The sequence below is a fragment of the Pseudophryne corroboree genome, chromosome 8, assembly GCF_028390025.1.
Source record: "Pseudophryne corroboree isolate aPseCor3 chromosome 8, aPseCor3.hap2, whole genome shotgun sequence".
Lineage (NCBI taxonomy): Eukaryota > Metazoa > Chordata > Amphibia > Anura > Myobatrachidae > Pseudophryne > Pseudophryne corroboree.
The window spans coordinates 53,280,824-53,307,177 of NC_086451.1; the positions used below are offsets into that span (position 1 = coordinate 53,280,824).

At 46.6% G+C, this 26,354-nt stretch overlaps 1 protein-coding gene and 1 long non-coding RNA gene across 2 annotated transcripts in view; one reads left to right on the forward strand and one right to left on the reverse strand.

Annotated features, from left to right (window-relative positions):
• The window catches only part of LOC134948428 (uncharacterized), a 60,700-nt gene that overhangs the window by 1,837 nt on the left and 32,509 nt on the right, over positions 1-26,354 (forward strand). The window contains exon 2 of the long non-coding RNA XR_010182955.1: positions 6,985-7,058. This is a non-coding gene — a long non-coding RNA (uncharacterized LOC134948428). The remainder of the gene's footprint in view (positions 1-6,984; positions 7,059-26,354) is intronic.
• LOC134948424 (uncharacterized) lies at positions 10,508-21,811 on the reverse strand. Its single transcript, XM_063936380.1, has 3 exons — positions 21,724-21,811; positions 13,324-13,472; positions 10,508-13,027 (listed from the first exon to the last, which is right to left on the reverse strand). The coding sequence occupies exons 2-3, from the start codon at positions 13,460-13,462 to the stop codon at positions 12,555-12,557; spliced, it is 612 nt and encodes a 203-aa protein (XP_063792450.1). The 5' UTR covers positions 13,463-13,472; positions 21,724-21,811; the 3' UTR covers positions 10,508-12,554.

A 26,354-nucleotide genomic window follows, 5' to 3' on the forward strand; every position in this document is an offset into this window, starting at 1 on the left:
GTCACGTATCTGTGTGTACTGTGTGTCATGTATCTGTGTGTCATGTATCTGTGTACTGTGTGTCATGTATCTGTGTGTACTGTGTGTCATGTATCTGTGTACTGTGTGTCATGTATCTGTGTGTACTGTGTGTCATGTATCTGTGTGTACTGTGTGTCATGTATCTGTGTGTACTGTGTGTTATGTATTTGTGTGTTGTGTATCTGTGTGTACTGCGTGTCATGTATCTGTATACTGTGTGTCATGTATCTGTGTGTACTGTGTGTCATGTATCTGTGTACTGTGTGTCATGTATCTGTGTGTACGGTGTGTCATGTATCTGTGTACTGTGTGTCATGTATCTGTGTGTACTGTGTGTCATGTATCTGTGTGTCGTGTATCTGTGTACTGTGTGTCATGTATCTGTGTGTACTGTGTGTCATGTATCTGTGTGTACTGTGTGTCATGTATCTGTGTACTGTGTGTCATGTATCTGTGTACTGTGTGTCATGTATCTGTGTGTACTGTGTGTCATGTATCTGTACTGTGTGTCATGTATCTGTGTGTACTGTGTGTCATGTATCTGTGTGTACTGTGTGTTATGTATCTGTGTGTTATGTATCTGTGTGTCGTGTATCTGTGTACTGTGTGTCGTGTATCTGTGTACTGTGTGTCATGTATCTGTGTGTACTGTGTGTCATGTATCTGTGTGTCGTGTATCTGTGTACTGTGTGTCATGTATCTGTGTGTACTGTGTGTCATGTATCTGTGTGTACTGTGTGTCATGTATCTGTGTACTGTGTGTCATGTATCTGTCTGTACTGTGTGTCATGACACTGTGTGTACTGTGTGTTGTGTATCTGTGTGTCGTGTATCTGTGTGTCGTGTATCTGTGTACTGTGTGTCGTATCTGTGTGTACTGTGTGTCGTGTATCTGTACTGTGTGTCGTATCTGTGTGTACTGTGTGTCGTGTATCTGTGTACTGTGTGTCATGTATCTGTGTACTGTGTGTCACGTATCTGTGTGTACTGTGTGTCGTGTATCTGTGTGTTATGTATCTGTGTACTGTGTGTCACGTATCTGTGTGTACTGTGTGTCATGTATCTGTGTGTTATGTATCTGTGTGTACTGTGTGTCGTATATCTGTGTACTGTGTGTCACGTATCTGTGTACTGTGTGTCATGTATCTGTGTGTTATGTATCTGTGTGTACTGTGTGTCGTCTATCTGTGTACTGTGTGTCATGTATCTGTGTGTCGTGTATCTGTGTACTGTTTGTCATGTATCTGTGTGTACTGTGTGTCATGTATCTGTGTGTTATGTATCTGTGTGTACTGTGTGTCATGTATCTGTGTGTACTGTGTGTTATGTATCTGTGTGTACTGTGTGTCATGTATCTGTGTGTACTGTGTGTCATGTATCTGTGTGTACTGTGTGTCATGTATCTGTGTACTGTGTGTCATGTATCTGTGTGTACTGTGTGTCATGTATCTGTGTGTACTGTGTGTCATGTATCTGTGTACTGTGTGTCATGTATCTGTGTGTACTGTGTGTCATGTATCTGTGTACTGTGTGTCATGTATCTGTGTGTACTGTGTGTCATGTATCTGTGTGTACTGTGTGTCATGTATCTGTGTGTACTGTGTGTAATGTATAATCGCTCATATATGTATCTGTGTGTTATGTATCTGTGTGTACTGTGTGTCATGTATCTGTGTGTACTGTGTGTCCTGCCTGAACGCGTCACTTACTACAGGGTCACAGTAAATCCGCCATGTATAATATTTAGGTGTGTAAACTACAAATGAGGCGGGATTGGCATTATGTCATGTTGGCGCCGGGCACGTGTAACGGGATTGTATGTATGACACATATCCATTCATACTTCAGGCATTTCATAGTGCCAAATGGGAAGTGTGCTTATGTGCCCAATATTATGTTTCATTCATCCCATGCCAAAGCTGTCACTATGCAGGGATTGGGAGTGCCCAGCATAGTTGGCACAACAGTTGTGGGCATTCCTCTGCTTACAGCTGAGACCTTGACTTCTATCTACTGCTATCTTGAATGGGGATACGGCCATTAGGTCGACACAGCTTAGGTCGACCACTGAAGGTCGACATGCATTAAGTCGACATGGTCATCACTTTTTTTTGTTTCTTTTTTGGGACTTTTTCATACTTGACGATCCATGTGGACTACAATTGGGAACGGTAACCTGTGCCGAGCGCAGCGGAGCGAGATACCTTGCCCGAAACTTGCGAGACATGCGAGGGGACGCGGTGCACTAATTGGGGTTCCCCGTTATTTTATGAAGAAAACGACACCAAAATAAGAAAAAAAACTCATGTCGACTTTTTGACCTGTTGACCTTATACATGTCCAATAGTGGTCGACCTAAGTTGTGTCGACCCAACGACCCATACCCGCACTGAACAATGGGCTTAATTCAGATCTGATGGCAGCAGCAAATTTGTTAGCTAATGGGCAAAACCATGTGCACTGCAGGGGGGGCACATGTAACATGTGCAGAGAGAGTTAGATTTGGGTGTGGTGTGTTCAAACTGAAATCTAAATTGCAGTGTAAAAATAAAGCAGCCAGTATTTACCCTGCACAGAAATAAAATAACCCACCCAAATCTAACTCTCTCTGCACATGTTACATCCCCCCCCCCCCCCCCCCCCCCCCCCCCCCCCCCCGCAGTGCACGTGGGGCCTAATTCAGGCCTGATCGTAGATGTGCTAAATTTAGCACATCTACGATCAGTCACAGAGACATGTGGGGGGGACGCCCAGCACAGGGCTAGTGCACCCCGCATGTCAGGCCAGAACCCTCCGCACAAGTACAAAAGCATCGCACAGTAGCAAAGCTTTTGTACTGTAGGAGTAGCTCCCTGGCAGCGCAGCACCTGTGCACTGGCAGGGAGCTACTCGTCGCTGCCCGGGTCGCAGCGTCTGTGTGTGATGTCACGCAGCCACCGTGGCACCTGTCACCCCAACGGTCCCGGACCGCGCCCCCTAAACGGCGGCCAAACGCAGCCAGCCCGCCCAGCAGCCGCCTCTGCCTGCCAATCCATCAGAGGCGTCCGCAGCGCTAAGACAGCCGTCGGCTGTCTGGCATGCGTTGGCGCATGTGCAGTTCAGACCTGACCGCTGTTGTGCGAAAACGCACAGCAGCGATCAAGTCTGAATTAGCCCCATGGTTTCGCCCAACTGCTAACAAATTTGCTGCTGCTATCAGATCTGAATTACCCCCATAGTCAGTAATGAGATGACGTGGTTAGACCACAGCTACAGTCATACAAACAGCGCCGACATTTTTGTTTTATGGCTTTGGATCTATTTGACCTATGAAAACTGTCTGAAAGGCAAAATGTTTTGTTGTCCATTGTAAACGGACAAACTCATTTCCTAACCTGCGCTAGAAAACTGGTGGATATAGGAGTTCGGCTAAAAGTCCATACGCAGGCATTAAAATTGCTAAAAAATAAAATTCTGTAATTTTCAGGTCAATTTCCAACTCACAGAATCTATAAAGTAGAAATTGAATGATAAAAGAAATGGTTGTCTCCAGAATTTTACCCTCCCACCTAGAAAAAAAGTCATTTTATGGAAATCACTACTTTTTCACTGATAATGTAGACTTAAGAAAGATCAGTTTAGTAAATCTCTAAACTGTATGGGGGTTATTCAGAGTTGTTAGCAAACCAAAAAAAAAGTTAGCAATTGGGCAAAACTAGGCCTGATTCAGGTTGGATTCTGCAATCCTTGCATGCTGACTGCCGCCCCCCCCCCCCCACACACACACAGATCAAGCAGAAATTGCCATCGCACCGCAATTTCTGCTTGATCACTTTAAATTAAGGTTGCCTCCTGCTGGTGCAGCCTGGCTACACCCGCAGGAGACCCGCCGCCATATTTTTGATCGCAGTGGCTGCATGTGACATCACGCAGCCGCCCCGATCGCACTCCTGTTCACGCCAGTGTGCCCCCGTTTTGTAGCCACAGTCCGAACCGCTCCGTCTCCGGCTAGGAAACGGAGCGTAAAAGGCGCCCCCCCCCCCTGCAAACACCATTGCCTGATTGACAGGTAGAGGCGTTCGCATTGTCTGTGAGCGCATGCGCAGAACGGGCGCTGCGCATGCATCATTTTAGTAATATTTGCCGTGATCCAACCTGAATCGGGCCCCATGTGCAGTGCAGGTGGGGCAGATGTAACATGTGCAGAGAGATTAGATTTGGGTGGGGTGTGTTCAAATTGAAATCTAAATTGCAGTGTAAAAATAAAGCAGCCAGTATTTACCCTGCACAGAAACAATATAGCCCACCCAAATCTAACTCTCTCTGCACATGTTACATCTGCCCCACCTGCAGTGCAACATGGTTTTGCCCAATTGCTAACTTTTTTTGTTTACTAACAACTCTGAAAAACCCCCTATGTTTTCACTGGTTTCAAACACTCAAGATAAATTGGGATTGGGTAAAAACCGGAGTGGTCCGGACCGGTTCCCTGCAGCAAACGCATACTGGAGCCTGTAGTGTTCATCCACGTCCGGGTTGGTGTCTGTGATGGCTGTCACCGGGGGAGGGAGATATTACAGTCTCCTTGCATGGTCCGGGGATGGGGGTAATAACCGGATTGGTCAGGACCATACAGGGAGGCTGTAATCTCTCCCTCCCCACCTTCCTGGTGACAGTTGTTACAAGCAGCCCCCGAACAGGACACCCCACGGACGGGGACGAACACTACAAGCTTGCTGCAGAGAGCCGGTCTGGCATTCTGGGGTCCTGACCGTTCTGGTTTTTATCTAATCCCAGATACAATTAGTGAGATGAAAAGTAGCAAAAACAAATGAAAGGTGCATTAAAATGAACGGAATAGATTGCCTATGGAGCCAGAATGGGCTGGGCCGGGCAAGAGGGCTGATTTGGTGCTAAAATGCTGATTGATGGATCATTACAGTTCAGTGTCTACACATACTGATTGGTGGATGATTGGATCTATCCCCCAATCAGAATACAGGAAGCTGCAAGGAGTGGCATAGAGGGACTGAAGGGAGGATGAGTAATTTGATAGGGTTGTCTGTAAAGGGGGGTACTCACGGAGCGATCACTGCTTAAAATCTAAGCAATCTGACTAGATTGCTTAGATCTTAAGCACGATCGCTCCGTGTGTACCCCTCACAGCGATAGCGATACGCGGCCCTGCACATCGCTATCGCTGGTGCTAGATTGGCCTGCATGCAGGCCAATCTAGCAGGTCGCTCACTTCACCCGCTGGGTGAAGTGAGCGGCCCCCCCGTCTCCCCCCGCACGCTCAGCACACATCGTGCTGTGCTGAGCGGGGGGAGAGATGTGTGCTGAGCGGTTCGCTCAGCACACATCTCTCCCGCATCGGCCAGTGAGTACTGGCCTATAGAGATCTGCTTTTTAACTGAGGGGAAAGGGGGTTCAGCAGATCTGGGGTATAGGTCGTTGGGTCGGCACAACTTAGATCGACAGTCAGGTCGACCACTATTGGTCGACATGCATTAGGTCAACAGGGTCACTAGGTCGACATGGTCATTAGGTCGACATATACTAGGTCGACAGGACAAAAGGTCGACATGAGGGGTTTTTTTAGGGTTTTTTGTGTCGTTTTCTTCGTAAAGTGATGGGGAACCCCAATTAGTGCACGTGATGCTTTTAGCATCTCACTGGGCTACCGGGGTGCGCACGCTACATATGGATTCAGGCTGCGATCCAGTGTGAATTAGGCCCCAGGTGGTACTATGCAGTGCTTGCAAAGCTGCCACACTTTTCAGCCACTGGATTTAAAGGGACAATAATATTTAAAAAAAAACAAAAAAAAAAAACAGACTTTGTTTTTTTGTATTTAAATGATTTTGCCCCTTTAAATCTAGTAGCCAAAGACGCGGTGGCTTTGATAAGTGCTGCATAGTAAATTTATACTCTGGCAAGATCATAATAGGAACATACTACAATGTGTGTATTTATGAAAACAGTTTCATAGAAAGCTGTATCGCTGGACTGGCAACTAGGGTAAATGTCAGATGGGCAGGAGGCCTAGCAGAGCAGCTCCACCTCGTGGAACTTAGACGGGCGCAACATGTGACATCATCCTTGTGACTTATACACAGCCCAGTTACACCCCCTCCTGCAGGACCAAAGTTGGGAGTTATGATTTAGTAGTGAAAAATCTATTAACCTACAAATGAGTCTTTGGAGTGTGGAAGGAAAACCACGTAAATGTGGGGATACATACAAACTCCACACAGAAATCTGTGAAGCAGCAATGCTAACTACTGTACCACCATGCTGCAGTTATTAGCAGCTATGGGCAGCAGCAGATATTTTTTTTTTTCATTTCTACTATATTCGGTTTACGTAAACAAGTTGCTTTACGTAAACATACTCATAACTATACTTGAACCTCCCTGAAAGTCCAGAAGACTCCCAAAAAAATAGTGGGTATTCATTACACTAGGCCATCAGCCACAGGAAATTAAGGGGGACATGCGTTGAGCAGTGATAAAAGTGGAGAAGTCAGCCAGTGGATAAGTTGCCCATGGCAACCAATCGGCTGCTCTGTATATTTTTTTATAGTATGCAAATTATAAATGTTACGTCAATGCTGATTGGTTGCCATGGGCAACTTCTCCACTGGCTCATAATTCATACTTGCCTACTTTTGAAAAAGCATTTCAGGGATATTGTGAAAGTAACACCTATCAGTGCGGTCGTGTACTGCTACATCTGAGAGGCGTGTCATGAAAATTACTTACATCCAAATGTAAATGAGCCCCAAAGTTAGTAAGATCTACTTGTTGAAGAAAAGACTCATATTTTGCAGGATTTGTTAGTGTATTGTGTTTTACAAGAGGTTCCATATACTGTAAGTGGCCACAAGAAACCTTTAAAATGCATGTAGCCTTTTAACCAATACAGGGAAATGGCACTGATGATACCATATAAATGTATGTATCTATGATTTCTTTTTTTCAGGGAGATTGAGGGACTATTCAGGGAGTGAGGGAGATTGCTACTATTTCAGGGAGTCTCCTGCAGAATGAGGGAAGGTAGGCAACTATGTCATAATTCCACTTTTATCACTGCTTAGTACATGTCCCCGTATGTCTGTTGGGTTTCAATGAGCATCAGTGCAGGAGAGGGGGAATGTCAGAGCTGGATTAAGACTCTGGGGGGGCCGGGGCACTTAAAGGGGGGTATACACGGGAGAGATGTGTGCTGAGCAAACCGCTCAGCACTCATCTCTCCCGCCGCTCAGCATAGCGCGATGTGTGCTGAGCGATGCGGGGGGAGGACGGGGCCGCTCATTTCATAGATTGGCCTGCATGCGGCTCAATCTAGCAGCGGCGATAGCGATGTGCAGGGCCGCGCATCGCTATCGCTGAGGGGGCTACACACGAGTGATCTGTGCTTAAAATCTAAGCAATCTAGTCAGATTGCTTAGATTTTAAGCATGGATCTCTCCGTGAGTACCCCCCTTACGACAAGAGGGCCCCTATGGACTAAAATAAAGTAAGTGTGGGGGGGTGCCAGCAGTCCAACCCTGAACATTGCAGGATTAACTGGGAGGGGTTTCCGTGTATGTTTATACAGTACATACACGTATATATATATATATATATATATATATAATTTATGTGTATGTATAAACAATATATACTGCATCTTTATGTTTCTCTCTCACACACACACATATACATTGCACACCACACACATACCGTACGTACATACGTACACACATACTTGCATACATACATTCAAACATACACAGACACACACATACACACACACACACACCCGGGGCCGGCTGAAAGGAGGAGACAGGTTACCAGGTCAATGCAGAGTGAATGTGAGGAGTGGTGTGGAGAGAGTGCTCTTCCAAATAGAGCTCCCTGCAGCAGCGGTTGCGGTTTGTATTGAGAGTGAGACGGAGACACAGCTGTCTCTGAGCCCCCTCTGCATGCACCGCTGCCCGGCCCGCTGGAGCAACACTGTACCTCCTCGACCATAACAGCGGCGGGTACTAGGTAGTAGCTGCAGTCCTGGATAGGCAGACACTGCATTGGAAAGGACAGCTTCTCCGTGTCTGGCTGTTGCAGATGCAGCAGCGGTTCCACTGCCCAGGATCACAGAAGCATAAAGGGCCCCTAAGAAAGGAGGGTCCGGGGTAATGTACCCCCTGTATGACCCCCTTAATCCAGCTCTGGGGCATGTTGTTGGTATGAGGGCTTTGCAACTGATCATCATTGAGTCAAGATAAGACAGAGGTGGTAACATTAAAAGTAGTGATGAGCGGATTCGGTTTTACTGGGTTTTACTCGGTTCTCAAAACCGAATCTTATTGACTCACTGATGTCACGTGTTTTGGATAGCCAATAAGATTCGGTTCTGAGAACAGAGTAAAACCGTGTAAAACCGAATCCGCTCATCACTAATTAAAAGCACAAACGCCAATCCAGGTGGAAACGATGGCCTGAGTGTTATTTTAAACCAGCTGTAGCACAGTTTGCTGTAGAAGGATTTGCTCCAGGGAGAGAGAAACTAGGGTGGTCATTCCGAGTTGTTCGCTCGTTTTTTTTCCCCGCAACGGAGCGATTAGTCGCTCATGCGCAATGTCCGCAGTGCGACTGCGCCAAGTAAATTTGCTATTAAGTTAGGTATTTTACTCACGGCATTACGTGGTTTTTTCTTCGTTCTGGTGATCGTAATGTGATTGACAGGAAGTGGGTGTTTCTGGGCGGAAACTGGCCGTTTTATGGGTGTGTGCGAAAAAACGCTGCCGTTTCTGGGAAAAATGCGGGAGTGGCTGGAGAAACGGGGGAGTGTCTGGGCGAACGCTGGGTGTGTTTGTGACGTCAAACCAGGAACGAAACTGACTGAACTGATCGCAGTGGCAGAGTAAGTCTCGAGCTACTCAGAAACTGCTAAGAAGTGTCTATTCGCAAATCTGCTAATCTTTCGTTCGCAAATCTACTATGCTAAGATACACTCCCAGTAGGCGGCGGCTTAGCGTGTGCAATGCTGCTAAAAGCAGCTTGCGAGCGAACAACTCGGAATGAGGGCCTAGAAGCGATATATGAAATACTGACAGAAGAGGTTGCGTATGAGTAATGGCAGGGTTTTGTCAGCCTGTCAGTACGAGGTCTGAGCGTTTCACCTTTCAGAGCAGTTTCTAATAAACAAATGGGGCAATTAAACTGTCAGTCAGTCAGTCAATGGCGATGGTTTCGGCATAAATTTCAAAACTGCTGCCTTGATAAATCGGGTGGCTTGTATGGTTCCAATATTTACAATACGGTAATGTGGTTTCTAAACAGTGGTTCTGACTCAGTAAATAAGCGGGATATAAAAGTGCTGGGACAATGGTGAAAGCACTGCGTCACCTGAGTGGGCGTCCACCTTTGGATCAGCCCCATTGAAAGTTGTAATATCATACAAATATGCTGTATAGGCAGTATGGTATACATTTATCAGATGTTGGTCTAGCTATCTTCAGTGGGCATATACAGAAAATAGTGCAGTGTGCCATCTTTATGAATGAACAAAGAAACAAATTTAAGGTTTCATTGGTTTCTGGGGGGGAAAAAGCGGGACTATATGATTATTCATTTTTGTGGGGAACTCGGGTCACTGGGTGGGCACAGAATGGGTTATTACACCGCAATGTTATGTTTGATATTTGTCACAAGGACAGAAGGTCGGGTGACTGCTTTGAATGGGCACTGCATATGACCCTTGGGCACTGCATATGACCTTGGGTTTTGGTTAACGGGCATGTTTGGTGTGGCCATTTGGTTGCCAAATACACCCCTTCCTTTGAGGCAGGAATTCCCAACCTTGGTTCTAAAGGCACACTAACAGTGCAGGTTTTATCCAGCCTTCAGCACAGATGGTTAAATCAAAATAACTGAGGTATTCATTAAGTCACCTGTGCTCAAGCACGGATAACTCTGAAACCTGGACTGTTAGTGTGCCTTGAGGACCCAAGTTGGGAATGCCTGCTGTAAGGGTGTGATGGATATTGATAAATAAGAGAACTGTAGTCATATCCTCTCCATTGCCTGATGATGTGTCGTGTTGGATGTGAATTTGTGGGAGTGGAAAATAGTTTCCCTGCCTAAGGTCTAAAGTTGATGAGAGTAGGCAAATTTATAGCGTCCTACAGCTCAACAATGGTCTCTGGGGGATTTGTTATATTTGGGCAAGAAAGACTCGGTGCATAGAATTACAGAAATAGAAGAGCTTTTCACACTTCATCATGTTCAATTCTTCATTCTTGTACTCTTCGTATGAGAAGACCGTGTCCATCATCTGTAGAGGTACATTTTGCAATATGCCAGGTCACATTCACTATGAAGTATCTACCTCCAGCATATCGAAACCGTCCACTTCTATCCTGCCGGACATATCATGTTGCAGTATGCACAAATCTGTATATTATGCCTGATATCTATCTGCTGTTGCGTTGATTAGAAATAATGATTTAAAAAAACAATACTTTACTTTGCATATTTATTAGAGATTAGGATATCTGATATATAAGCAGTAGCGGTAACTACAGATATTTCATCTATCTGTGACTGCATGCTATTATAAGACAGTGTGGAATTTGGAGGTTCTGTTGACTCCTGACACAATTTTGAAGACACCCCTTTGGAAGCAAGAGAGTGAATTAGTTCAGTAAAGAATCCTTCATAAGAAACTGTGGCTCGGGTTATAATTAGGCATATCATTCTGTGTAGCAGAGTATATGGCACATGACTGATGCGGATCACGAGCAATCGAATGCCACCCTGTATGACACAGAACACTTTCTTTCTCTCACACAGCATCTAGCTAACCACTATGACTCCTATGTACTAAGCCTTGGAAATAGGTAAAGTGGCCAGAGATAAAGTACCAGCCAATCAACTCCTGTCATTTTTCAAACCCAGCCTGTAACATGACAGGAGTACTTTATCTCTCTCCATGCTATCTCTCTTCAAGGCTTAATACATAGACCCCCACTGTCATTTAGACAGGTGGAGTATAAAATCAAGTTAAACCCCTTTCAATTAAACACTAAAGTCTTGAAAAATCGTAATATGGGATTTCTAAGTGAGGGCTCGTATAAACTCTGGTCAGTTTTTTTTAAATCTTCATAATTCACAATGGTAACCGCTGGTTGATAGATCTGCAGTAAAAAGAAAGACAGTCAATAGGTTTACCTCAATTGGTCGGCATGGAAAAGATCAACAGGTTCAAAATGTCAACACTACAATGGTCAACATAGATATGGTCAAGACAAGTTTTTCTTTACATTTTTCTTTTTTCCCCCCCCAGCTTTTTCATCATTCAGCATCCACGTGGACTACAATTGGGAATAATAACCGAAGCATGGCAAGCAAAGTGAGCCCATAAGGGTACACATTTCTACTAATTTTGCTCAGATACGGTGAAACATGGAAAAATACTTGTGTCGGCCATTTTCATGTAGACCATTATTTATGTTGCCCATCAACCTTTTCTAATAGCTACCTTTTCCATGTTGACCTTTTGACCCTGTCGACATTTTGACTGTGTATTTTTTTTACTGTACATCTATTGACCACACCCATCACAATTGTCCTTTGCACAATTCCCGGCTTTATGCTGTAGTTCTACAAATACTCATTTGGGTAGATTTACTAAAGCTTTTAAAACAGACAAGATTTTGTCTCTCATTTTATAGAATGAAATAGAGAAATGATAGCTAGAAACTGGTTGCTACGGGCAACACCACCACTTTTCATTTTTAGAAACATTAGTACATCCACCACGTTGTATGGTACCAAACATTGGGGCAGATGTATTAACCTGGAGAAGGCATAAGGAAGTGATAAAGCGGTGATATGTGCAAGGTGATAACGCACCAGCCAATCAGCTCCTAACTGCTAATTTACATATGGGAGCTGATTGGCTGGTGCGTCTATCACCTTGCACTTATCACTGGTTTATCACTTCCTTATGCCTTCTCCAGGTTAATACATCTGCCCCATTGGCCCAGATTTATCAAGCCTTGGAGAGTGACAAATTGCACGGTGATAAAGTACCAACCAAGCAGCTCCTAACTGCAATGCTACAGGAGCTGATTGGTTGGTACTTTATCATCATGCAATCTGTCACTCTCCAAAGCTTGATAAATATGGGCCATAATAATTGAAACCCAAAGCAGGTTTTACAAGTTATTCTATGCAACACCCTTAAAGAACCGCTAAATCTAAGTGAGTGACATCACATGCGACAGTCCCAGGCTGTTATATAACCCTGTGACGGGAGCAGTCATTTTGTTCTGTGATCTTCATAAATCCCTCCTGTGAACAGAAGGAACCTACAGTACTTAAGTCTAAAATGAAGAATTACAAGGGACAATAACAGTGTCATACTCAGCTAGGGAACAAACATAATATTCTACTTTAGTATCTGTCCTTATATGAAAATGGTTGCAAACTTCTAAACAACTGCCATGCAATATATTGCAGGCCTCTATTACGTTTAGTTAAGGGCCTGTAATTTTTTTAGTAACATCAGCCTATCACCAGTTCATGGTCGGTTTTGTCCTTCACCAGCTGGTCTGATACACGTTGATCTTCGCTTGGTTCGTTCTTGAGTGAGGTGTAGTCTGGACTTCTGGGCATGCGATGTCTTTTCAGCAGATCAGATGCGTACAGATCCCTAAGATTGTCCATGCTTCTCCTGTCTGGTGCGGGCCTGTTTTTTGATGAGAGAAGGTCATACAGGCTGTTTTCCAAGTTTTGTCTTCTCATAATGTGTTCCTTCTCTTCTTCGGGGCTAAACTGACCGCTCAGTAGTTTCTTTATTGTTAATGGATGTTTTCCATACGTCATCTTTCCCTCGCTTCCCCCAAGGCTTTCTTCTTGTTCAGGGTAAGGACTTTGTACTTGCCCTCTTTTGTGAGACAGTTGCCTTTTGCTTGAGTACTTTGACAACTCCTCAAGTGTTGGCCATCGGTCTTGCTCACCTGAATCATAGGCATCATCTAAAACAAAAGTGACACAATTACTATATGTACTTGTTGAGTAAGTTAATCCACAAACAGACATCAAGGTACTTCAAACGTATGTTTATTGCAGAGAGGAATATTATACCTCACTCAGAAGCAGAACATATTTGGACAGAATATTTTGGTTCTGTATACCTCATGAGGAGATGGGAGATTGGTGGGCAGACGGAAATGGGTCGGAATTAATAAAAACCCCTCAGGAAGAAGCCTTCCCATGCCTTCATAACCATATAACTTATGACGCCAGTAACACATCTTTATTGGTGTCTTACCTGGATATTGTGGCTCTTCATCCCGTCGCTGAAGTACTAAGCGATCTGAGTTCTGAGCGGCGTCTTCCAGAACATTTGCACCCAGCGAGAAATGTATTCCGCAAAATGTGATGGTGAGCATCAGTAATGAGCCCCTCATCTTTGTATATCTGCATAACAAGACAATGTTTCAACACAACAATTTTGGTACATGGCACGATAGAGACTGAATAATAATATTACTTCTTTCATATTAACAAATAATACATTCAAACTACATAGAAACATATAATTTAATGGCAGATAAGAACCTCTTGACCCATCTAGTCTGTCCGAAGCACATAAACACTAGGGTTCATTTTTGTCGGGAGCCACTTAATCTACCAGTATATTTTTGGATTGTTGGAAGAAACCGGAGTACCCAGAGGAAACCCACGCAAGTATGGGGAGAATATACAAAGTCCACACAGTTAGGGACATGGTGAGAATCAAACCCATGACCTCAGTAATTTGACTGAGTGATGCTGACCATTACACCATCCATGCTAACTCAGTAATGTTCATTTGATAAATTCTTTACAGATGCATAAACAGTCCTGAGACCTGGACACGGAATAACACAAACCCTTCAGGTCTAATAAGATCCATAAACATTAGTACTTGCTCTTCATCAGCCTCCTCCATACATATGAAGTGGTTTAAGTGGAGCGAATATAGGGAAAGTCAGGGTCAGTTCACAATATATAGTGATCCTGTAGATTTACAGTGCATCCGGAAAGTATTCACAGCGCTTCACTTTTTCCACATTTTGTTATGTTACAGCCTTATTCCAAAATAGAATAAATTCATTTTTTCCCTCAAAATTCTACACACAATGGGGGTCATTCCGAGTTGATCGCTCGCTAGCTAGTTTTAGCAGCCGTGCAAACGCTATGCCGCCGCCCACTGGGAGTGTATTTTAGCTTAGCAAAAGTGCAAACGTTTGTGCAGCCGAGCTCTGCAAAAACAGTTTGTGCAGTTTCAGAGTAGCTCTGAACCTACTCAGCGCTTGCGATCACTTCAGCCTATTCGTCTCCGGATTTGACATCATACACCCACCCAGCGAACGCCCAGCCACGCCTGCGTTTTTGCAGACACGCCTGCGTTTTTACAAACACCCCCCGAAAACAGTCAGTTGACACCCAGAAACGCCCCCTTTCTGTCAATCTTCTTGCGGCTGCCAGTGCGAAGAAAAACTTTGCTAGAACCTGTACACAACCACAACGGGCTTTATAGCCGTACGACGCGCGTGTGCATTGCGGCCCATACGCATGCGCATAAATGCCATTTTTTCACCTGATCGCTGCGCTGCGAAAATCGTTAGCGAGCGATCAACTCGGAATGACCCCCAATACACCACAATGACGTGAAAAAAGGTTTTTTTTTTAGATTTTTGCAAATTTATTGAAAATAAAAAACTAAGAAATCACATGTACATAAGTATTGAAGCTGAAGTTGGATATACCATTGGCTTTATGTCATGCTTGTCTTTGGTTAAACCAATCAAAATTTATTATGGAAACCAGGTCACATAAGACAAATAAATTGGTCAAGAGAAAACAACTATGGGGCTAATTCAGACGATCGCTGCAGCGCCAGCGATCACAGTCTGAATCTTTTTGTGGAGTGCGCACGTGCAGCGGCCGCACTGCCCGTGCACACCCAGGGACCCCAGTGAGATGCTAACAGCATCTCTGGGCTGCGATCGCCTCTGCCTGATTGACAGGCAGAGGCGATCACGGTGCTAGAATGCCGCTGGCGGGGCGCGGTGCGGACAATGGAGGCATGTCCAGACCGTGGGGGAGGGGGGAGGAGCTGCGGCGGCTGCGTGATGTCACATGCAGCTGCTGCGACCCGGGACGTGGAGGGTAGCGGCCTGCCAGCGTGCAGTAGGGAGCTACTCACCATGTACAAAAGCTTCGCCACCGTGCAATGCTTATGTTCCCCTGTGGGGTGGGGGGGGGGGGGGTAGGGCCTGACATGCGGGGCGGACTAACCCTGTCCTGGGCGTCCCCTCGCATGTCAGAGTAAATGATCGTAGATGTGCTAATTCTGAATGACCAGATCTGAATTAGCCCCAATATTTGGAAAAACAGGCACCCAAAAGGAGAGAAAATCCCCTAAGGGGCAGAGTAAATCATACTTCCAGACTTTTAGTTTCTCCTCTCCAAATGAAGCCTGCAGAAGATTTGCAGCTCAACATTTCCGGGGTAGAGCCGGGCTCATTGCATCGAATTAAGCACCCGTCTTTGTCACGGAAAAGTGAGGAAGCGGCGGGCTGAAATTATGCAAACTGTCATGTTAGCCCCGCCCAGTCCATATGGACCTGCGATTTCCGGTCTTATCTCCCCATCATGCCCACTTCACTCTTCCGGGCCTGCAGGGGACTATGCGAAAAATAAAATGTGACCCTTCAAGACTGTAGCAGTCCAGATTTTAATATCCAGTGCACAGTTGCCTGCATTTAAAATCTCCTCTCACCGGGAGAAGTCCAGAGAGGAGATGCCACTGTGTGGGGCAGGGCTAGGCTGCACATCACAAGGCCCACCCCCAAAATGTTGTGATTCGCAGGTCCGTTGGGAGGGGCGGGACTAAATGACATCAATTTGCTCCATTTAGCACAGCCCCTTCATACGACACTGCAATTCTCTGTATGGCCTCCTGATCTTGCCAGTTTCTAGGAAGTGGGTGGGATGCAGGAGACCAGGACACTCTTCTGTGGGTTCGGGGGACTGCACAAAAAATCATGAGTTCCATGCTACTTGCAGGAGGGTAGGCAAGTATGACCCACAGTGGTTGAGATTACCTAGCGGCTCAGTAAAATCCTTCACCTGCAAGGATTGCCTAGCAGTGGCAGTGACTTCCCATTGGCTTCCTGCTAATGATATGATGGACAGGCAATCCCAGTGAGGTATTTTCTCCCCTGGGACTGCCATTCCGGTCTGTGATAGCAGAGAGCGCTTTCCATGGGAAGCCACTCCCCTGCTATCACAGCAGCGCTACCCACCCTCTTGGGGCTGCAGCCGATGCAGTCACTAGAAGCCGGAAAGCTTGTTAATTTGTGCACACGTGTGGGACAGTGATCATGCGCATGTGCACAATTACAGAGCCCCCCAGGCAGCAAAAGCAGGAGCCGTCACCAATAATATTAATTAAATAATATGAATATGACAAGACGTTCACTAGGATATCACACATTGGTAGGTTAGCTCATACTCGCCAACAATGGCATGTCAGTCTCCGTGAGAGGGAAGTCCATGTGGATGGGTTGGGGGTGTGGCACAGCAAATGGCATCAGCACTGGTTCATGGCGAATTTCATTCAGTCCTCTGGCCCCTCCCACTTTACCTGGAAAGAGCCAGGATGAGGGAGACTTGTCCACTTTCCCGGGGCACAAGAGTCTTTTCAACAAATAAATGAGTCTCCTGGATATTCCCAGAAAAGTGGACAAGTATGGTCTAGCTGTGTCCTGGCATAACATGCAAACTATGAGCGCCACTGCGGTGGGGGTAGAGGGGTGGAACCACTGGCATATTTATAGTGGGTGCAGTGTGTGTGATGCACACGAGCCCCCGGGGGGCCACACCGCACACCCTGCGCCCATTAATTGAAATACCCTCATGAGTCCCGCGGTGCAGCAGCAGCACTGCCAAAATCACTGGGAAAATGGCGCGCCACCATTTTCACGGTGATTTATGCATGCGCAGTAGGAAAATCACTGGGAAAATTGCCGCCATGCCATTTTCCCGGAGATCTGCGCACGCGCTGTAGACTCTGGGACAGCGTTAGGGTCCCCTAGAGTGCCCAGAGTCTACACAGCGCTGCCGGCTAGAGAGGAGTGGTCCCTGCCAGAGCCTGCACACGGGCCTCCTCCTCTCTAGAAACACCCCTGGGCGGAACCCCAGTCCCCCTGCATCAGAGTTTCCCCAATACAGCCACAGCTATTTGTATACAGAACAAAGACTACATCAGTCCATGGTGCTTCAGGCACAGTCTCAGAGCTGGCTCATGTGCAGTCCAGCAACCAGTAAGATTAGGTGCATCTTTTGCCTCAGTCGCGTCTACGTCTTTAAGCCAGTGCCACTACAGAGTCCTTCCCAGGTCTACATCTATGCGTCCGAATGTGCAAGGAGTGAGACGCCCCCTCGCAGTGTCTATAGACGCGGCATTGCCGCCTGGTGCGTCTTCATGTGCACCACCAGGGGCGTAGCCAGAACTTTGTGGGCCCCATAGAAACATATTGAAGGGGTCCCCGTCACAATGCTTCTAGAGCATAGGTTCTCAAACTCGGTCCTCAGGACCCCACACAGTGCATATTTTGCAGGTAACCCAGCAAGTGCACAGGTGTATTAATTACTCACTGGCACATTTTAAAAGGTCCACAGGTGAAGCTAATTATTTCACTTGTGATTCTGTGAGGAGACCTGCAAAACATGCACTGTGTGGGGTCCTGAGGACCGAGTTTGAGAACCTGTGTTCTAGAGAGTCACTTCTCTGCAGCAGTTAATATTACGCCCTGTAACAGTTCCCTAGTTCATTTTCTGAACCACAGTAGAGCCTTATTTAGTGTTATGCCCCATAGTAGTGCCCTAGTTTATTTTATGAATCGCAGTAGTGCTTAAGTTCACTCTATGTCACATTTCAGAGCTGCCAGTACACATTATGCCGCACAGTACCCCCAATTCACATTATGATATATAGTGCTCCCCGTTTATATTGTGCCTCATTACAGTGTCCCGGTTCATATTATATAACATTAAAATGCCCTTCAGTTCATTTTATACCACACTACAATGAGCTGGTCCAGGGGCATACCTAGATATATTGGAGGCCCTGAGGAAAAAATTTCTCTGGGCCCCATAGCAGCTGTACTACCTGCACCTATAGTAGCAACCCCCTTGTATATAACACATGTATCTGTGACAGGGAAGGTGGCCCCTCTCAGCTCTGGGCCCCATAGCAGCTGTACTGCCTGCACCTATAGTAGCTACACCCTTGTATATAACACATGTAACTGTGGCAGGGAAGGTGGCTCCTCTCAGCTCTGGGCCCCATAGCAGCTGCACTGCCTGCACCCATGGTAGGTACGCCCTGTATATAACACATGTATCTGTGACAGGGAAGGTGGGCCCCTCTCAGCTCTGGGCCCCATAGCAGCTGTACTGCCTGCACCTATGGTAGCTATGCCCTGTATATAACACATGTAACTGTGACAGGGAAGGTGGCCCCTCTCAGCTCTGGGCCCCATAGCAGCTGCACTGCCTGCACCTATGGTAGCTGCGCCCTTGTGCACCACCTAGCGCACAATCGGTTGCACTGGCTCTGTGGCAGGTACACTTTCGCTGGTTGAGTATGGGCCCCTATGTGAACAACTCAGCGCCTTTCTACGCCTCTGCTTTTAGTGACTCGCCTGTGACACTGCCACAATATGCAAAGTCTCTGTGCACCTTTTTAGCCACCCCCTTTACCTCCCAGTTCCCGTCCAGGAATGCACCTTATATTTCTGCTACTGTGCGTCTAAATTTTATCTACGACTCTGTACGAACAATATCGCAATGCATGGATTTTTTTTGCTGGGTGCTGGCATGGGATGGGAGAAGCCGGGGAGGGATGGGCGCAGGGACAGACTGCCCATCTGGCACTTCTGACAATGCCAAAAGGGCCAATTACCTGATGGGGCGGTTCGGCCACACAGAGAGACTGGTTCTGGCTGAGCACTCTGCATAGACAGGGACTGGCAGAGCAGCTGCACATCCCAGCATTCTGATCGGCCACCAGACATACAGAGACACGGGGCATGCTGCTCTGAGGTCAGGTCCCCGTGACTCAGGCACGCCCCCTGTGTGCCGTGACCAAGACCCCTTTTTTGTGAGCACGCCTGTGGCATGCACGCACGGTACAATACCAGGGCTGGTATACAGCCCCAGTCCGTCCCTCGATGGGCGGATAGGCAAATGGGCAGGTGGACCATGTCTGTCTACACTGATGGAGCACACTCCTCCTCCTCCTCCCCTTATAATGGGCGTGCAGCTTATTGCTGCAGTTCACTATCTATAGCACCCCTATAACATGCACAGATGGTTTGCATGCCCCCCCCTACATATTTCTCCCAAGCCAAACATTTGCTTACTCTTGTTTCAATGGGGGTCATTCTGACCCGTTCGCATGCAGCGGTTCTAAACTGCGGTGCGAACGGGATGGAAATGCGCATGTCACTTTGCGCACGTGCGTCATTGCCAGGCGACGATCGTCGCTGGGCAACGACGCCGCTAATGACAAATGTGATCGCAGCGGCGATCGCAAAAAGATGGACAGGCGGGAGGCGTTCCGGGACGGATACTCACCGTTTCCAGCCGTTTTCAGGGAGTGGTAAGAGAAACGCAGGCGTGTCCAGGAGAACGGAGGGCGGATGTCTGACGTCACAGTTGGGACCTTCATCGCTGGATCCGTCGCACTGGGTAAGTAGCTGCAGGGTTGGTCTTGTTTTGCAGGAAATTTTTTAGCATAGCAGGGTTGCACAAGTGATCGCAGCCCTGCTATGCTAAAATACACTCCCCCATAGGCGGAGATTAGTTGATCACACCAGCAGCAAAAAGTTGCTTGGTGCGATCAACTCGGAATGACCCCCAATATGTGTTGCTGCCTAAAACTACAGAAAAGGGTACAGTTATTAGTAAATGCCCACGCAGTGATCATTCCCTTCCTCCTCTCTCTATCACAGAACTTCAGCATCTTGTATTTTTGGCATTCAAAAGGGGAAGCGTCTGGTTCCCTTTTGCGGACTGCTTACAAGAGAGGATACAGGGGTCTATTCATGTAAAAAGATGAAAAATGGATTGCTACCTATCGCTATACATTGCATCAATTCGATGCGATCTATAGCTGTAGTAAGAAGCAATTCACGTATACTCACCCTTCATGAAACTCATAAAAAGCTTAATGAAACTCCTAACAACAATCAGTTAGGTAGTGCGGCACACATTGCTATCTGTGTGTGGCATAATATGTTAATATGGTGCAAGAGGCATTACTGTCGGTGTGGGTCATATTATGGTGTTGGGTGTATTACTGTGTGGGGCATAATATGGTGTAAGGAGCACTATTGTGTCGGTGTAAGGAAGTTTTTTCCTGCAATGCCAAGTTCATTGCAGTGAGGCCACACCACTTTTTTTTTTTTGCACGCGCGCCTTCGGCATGTGCAAATATTTTAGTTTTTGCAAAGTATATGGAGGTGCGCATTTTTCAGTGTTCGCACTGGGAACTAAATTGTCTAGAAACCGCCCTGCGTGCAGGGGCGGATGAAGAGAAGGGAGGAGGGCCTGTGTGCAGCTTCTGTTCAGGACGCCCCACCTCTCATACAGTAGATTCGTGCCAAGTGGCAAGAGTGCACTGTGTATGCGCCGATCTCTGGGAAAATGGTGCAGATGCCATTTTCCCGGTGATTTCTGTAGTGTGCATGCACAGATCTCCGGACTCATGGCACCTGTGCTGTGTTCCCTGTGATACCTCCGGCGCAGACGGAGAGGTAAGTATTTTGAATGTGTGCAGGGTGTGCACCCCCCACACCTTGCTCTCATTATGGAAAATAAAATAGGCTCCCACCAGAGCCATCACAAAGTCCTCAGCAACTGTGTACACATACGCAGCACTGACGCAATAACGAGGAACATCGACTGCTAGGGTAGTGCTATGGCTGCGCAAACTGGCCACAGCAGTAGCGATGCAGGTGCCATGTTTCTCTATGTACATGACTGCAGAAGATGGCAGAAAACAGCCATGACACTCCAGCGTCCCTGTTACCTCCTCCAAGTGGTCCCTTCCTGGCAACCACTCTGCGATTAAAGCCTCACTGCGTGCGGCATCACAGAGGAATCATTGGCACGTGCGCAGTGCGATCTCTGAACATGCGCAGTATGCCGATAATTGCGTGAACATCGGCCACTGCATACAAACATGAATTAGGCTCATAGTCCGGCTCTGATGATAGTGAGGAGGCCTCGGGGAGGGTGAACACAAGATCTGTTCTGTACATTTTACGACTAAATTCACCTTCCACTCAGATCTCCCCTGGAGAACGGTGCTGCCAGCTGCAAGCTCTGCAGACTGCGGGGGAACACATTTGCCGGTAGCAGAAGAGACTCTGTCACTACCAGATGTGTCTGCATTGTGAAGCCTGATAATAGCACAAGGTCATGCATCTGACCCTCCACCACAGCCGTCGGGTGAGTGCTTTGTCCCCCCTTGTCATCCATTACCTCCCTTTATCATAAATACTACATTGCAATGGACATACAGTCATTAATCTCACATGTACCCCTGTGTGCTGCACACAACCTATACTACTCTCTGTTCACACAGATATGTGTATAGTCTTTGTCTTACCTGTGTCTAAATTGCTTCTGTCGGAGCTGTTGCTAGAATCTCCCCTTGGGATTTGGTTTATATTACCAGTACCAGTACTGTGAGTTTGTTGCCACCCAGTGGCCATAAGTGAAATTTCAGTTCTGCTCTGGGCTCCTACCCAAATAATTACCCTGTGTTTGCAGAGCATAACCAGTGGTGCTGAGAGAGGGGGGAGAGGGCACAAATGACAGGTTCCCCTCCCCACCCCCATCCTTACCAGGAAGCAGCAGCTACAGCTTTTCTTCTCAGCCCAGCACACGATACTGTGGTGCATAGGCTGCAGGGTGCTTAGGCTGCTGTGATTAGGTCATGCCCCCTGAAAAGTACCTGGGCTCAGCCAGGCTCTCTACTGCCCTGGCTTGGGGAGGCATGCCATGCTCCTGTGAGTGGTTGCTTCTCATGTGCTAGATACGGCCCCAAAGAGGTGTGGCAATGCCCCCAGCATGCTGTGGACATATCCCCTTTAAGCGGGGGGGGGCCTCAGGAAGTTGTTGTACCGGGGCCCAGGATTTCTTTTGGCAGCCCTGAGCATAACACACTGACCTTGCTGTTTAGCTCTTTAAACTATCTCATTTATACTATTACCCTTTGATTTAAAAAACATACAGCAATCCACCGCACCCGCCATTCCCAGGAAAGGGGTGCGCTTATGTACTCCCCACCCCCAGGTTGGGGTGCAGTGGGCTGTGACCACCTGCTCAAATATACATATACTGAGAACCCTGCACTCTCCTTAGCAATTTTATTCACCTTAATACTTTAATACATAACTGGATAAATAATGGGGTTTTAGTTCATGAATTGTACAATGCATTTCAGCCTGCAGCCCACATCAAGGGACCCCATTTCACTGCAAGTCCTACTCTATCACATCATTTTCACATAGATTTTTTTGAAACCTGCAACTGCTGTCTCATAGGAGAAAATGTGCTTACCTGGTTTAAAGCTCACCTGCAAACAAACTTTTGGCTTTTAAAGGTAAGACAGTCACCAACACAACTCCACAGATGATTGTCCAGGTCACAGCATAGAAGCACACACTATGGTGCAGATGTATTAAGCCTGGAGAAGTGATAAAACAGTGATAAAGAAGTGATAAGTGGAAGGTGATAATGCTCCAGCCAATCAGCTCCTAACTGTCATTTTTTAAGCCCGTAATGATTGGCTGGTGCATTATCACCTTCCACTTTTCGCTTCTTTATCACTTCTCCGGGCTTAATACATCTGCCCCATACTTCAGTCCCACATTTTTTGTTTATCTGTAGCCTAGTCATCTCTGTTAGGGGCCCATTTATTATTCATCGCATTTGCAATGTGATCTGGGTGCGTTACTAGCGCCCGGGACCGTATTGCAGAATGCAATCACATCGGCCAGATGTATCATCCGGCACAGGCAGTGGACAGGAGCTTTAAAAGGAGCCCGCCCCTGCGATGTGCCGAGTTTAGTGCCGAGGCTGCTCTGCATCATGCACAGTCCACACTGATCGCGCATGCATAGCAGCCACTTCCAGGGAGGGTCCAGGGGAACCCTCTGCTAGCTACAAATGCGAAGTGTAGCCCATAGGAAGGATGCAACCGCATGGTGAAGTGTCGCGTACTCAGGCCAGTGCGCAGATCCCCTGGACGCAGTCCATGTGTGCGAACGCGTGGCTACATCCAGGTCTGAATAGACCCCACTATCGTGTGATATAATGTGAATAGGGTTGCACTACTTTGTGATGTGCCTTCCCAGCAAGAACACAACCCTTTTTTTAATGTGAATAAGGGGCATTACTGTGTGGTGTAACATATATAAAGTGCACTACTGTGCTGTGTGGTCAGCCTATCACAGAGGAGTTGATTCTGTCTCCTCCCTCTCAGCTGTTCAGCATCATTCCATAAACTGAACTGGCCACCGGTGGCACCATGCCACGCATGGCAGAGGAAGCTTTTGCCCGCTGATTGTTTGTTTCTTCTGACTTCCATAGCAGAAACCATCGATGGTAGATGACCACATAGTTTATAACCATCGATGGTTCCAGCTGAAATTGGCAACCATCAATGGCATGGGTACCGATCGCCTTCCCTACCTCATAATACATCCAAAACAATTTATTGACATAATATGAATACTCCTGTAACCGCTCTGTAGGAGAGATGGATCAAACCAAGCGACCAATCAGCTTATAGCTATCATTTATCTAGCACGTTCTATAGGAGCTCTGTGGTTGCTATGGGCAACTTCTCCACTCTATCTCTCTCAAATGTTTGCTATTTCTCCCCCTGTGCATGTTGGGTATTGTACTTTGCATAGCACCTCCCCCTTACCTTCTGTTTTTTTACGTTACTGTGCCCCCGTTTCCTGACCCTTTTTTTCCCTGCTGAATTTAAATGAGAATTATTTAAAATAATTTATAATTGAGGAGAGGGCTAAATGATAAGGTACCAGGGATGTGCGCTGAACCGCACGTCACTGTAAGGTACATATGTAATTTGTGCAGCAAAAAGTTCGCAACCAAAACTTTATATCCCCAAGTAACGTGAAGAAACATTCAGGATGAAGCATGAAAAGCGCAGTATGACACTGTCTGGCGAGTCGGTGAAGATACATGGCATGCGAGATGGATGAGGCAGATAGATGAGTTATATGGATATGACAGTAAATGCCGTTGCTGGCTTGATAATGTGACAGTTCCCTGGGATTTCTTTCCAGCGCACAGAAGTATATATCTCGCTGCTCGTTCACCTGGAATAATAGGATGTGATTTCATTATTCCATTATCCTGCTTGTAGCTTGTACTTAAATCATATCTTTCTCGGATGACAACATTTGCACTCAGCAGTGAGAACTGATTGGCTGCCGGATATGCCGTTTATAGGATCTTGAAAAAAGAAAACTTGCAATCCATAGTAATACATGTCTGAAAGCTGTTATATGTAGGGTGAGATGGGGGTCATTCCGAGTTGATCGTAGCTGTGCTAAAAAGTATCTGGATGCTTCTATATTGGATGTTGGGTGTGCAATGCCAATATGAGTTCTGACAAATTACTTTTTACATTACGAGGCAACTATGAAAAAGTTACATTCTGCTATGAATCACTAACTTTGCGTAGAGTCAGAAGAGGCGCAGGGTAGCAGGGCGGTCGGGAGGGGGCCTAAAATGTTATCATTCTAAAGCGGATTTTGGGGGTCATTCTGACCTGATCGATCGCTGCAGTTTATCGCAGTTTACGGCTGTCATTGCCTAGCGATCGCCTCTGCCTGATTGACAGGCAGAGGCGGTCGCTGGGTGGGATGGGGCGGCACGGCCGCCGTTTTGTGTGCGCGGTCCAGCCAACGCAGGCGTGGCCAGACTGTGCGGGGGGCGGGCCGCAGCGGCTGCGTGATGTCACACGCAGCCGATGCGAGCCGGGCAGCGACAAGTAGCTCCCGGCCAGCGCGCAAAAGCTGCGCTGGCCAGGAGCTACTCCTGAAGTGCAAAAGCATCGCCGCTGTGCGATGCTTTTGTACTTCAGCGAAGGAGCAGGGACTGACATGCGGGGCGGACTAGCCCTGTGCTGGGCGTCCCCCCGCATGTCAGTGTGGATGATCGTAGCTGTGCTAAATTTAGCACAGCTACGATCAACTCGGAATGACCCCATTTAGCAATAATCTTATCCCCAAATCAGTTCATTCTGGGATAAGATTATGGCCCAAATGTATTAAGCCTTAAAAAGTGATAAAGTGGAGATGGATAAAAAGTGATAAAGTACCAGCCAATCAGCTCCCAACTGTCATGTCACAGGCTGTGTTTGTAAAATGAGCTGATTGGCTGGTACTTTATCACTCTTTATCCGTCTCCACTTTATCACTTTTTAAGGCTTAATATACATTCGGGCCTATTTCCTTTGGCATTTATAATTCTACATTCTTCAGAAAGACCCATTAACGCTGCTGTGATGCAGTTTTGTTGGGTGGACATTAGATTCCCGGAAGAAAAACTCTCATTCTATTACTAACTGTTACTCTGGGGGAGATTTATCAAACCATGGAGAGAGATAAAGTACTAACCAATCAGCTCCTACTGTAACTGTCATTTTAAAGGCTGTTTTAAAAATTACAGTTAGAAGCTTATTGGTTGGTGCTTTATTGCTCTCCGCCTTGGGGCAGATGTACTATGCCTTGGACAGTGATACGGTGGAGAGAGATAAAGTATCAATCAACGAGCTCCTGCCATTTTCCAAACACAGCCTGTAACATGGCAGTTAGGAGCTGATTGGCTGGTACTTTATCTCTCTCCACTTTATCTCCATCAAAGGCTTAATAAATAGACCCCTCATGTTTTATTCCCATATCATATATGCAATAATGTTCCAAGGCTTTAGTACATCTGCCCCTTATCTCTCTTTGCTAAATCTTCCCAAGAGCGGCTGTTGTTTAAAAAGTCATTTTAAAATCCAGGCGGTGATTTAGCAGAAAGCTAATGTTTTATAAGTATTGGTGTCCTGACATAGAGAAATCAGATGTACTGTACCTACCCGTCCCATACACAGATAATTAAGATGCTTGAAACTGATTGCTTGCTGTATAGACAGCTGATATTCCCTCTGAAGACTGCAGGACAAATCTAATAGCCTGTGATTTTCGGGTG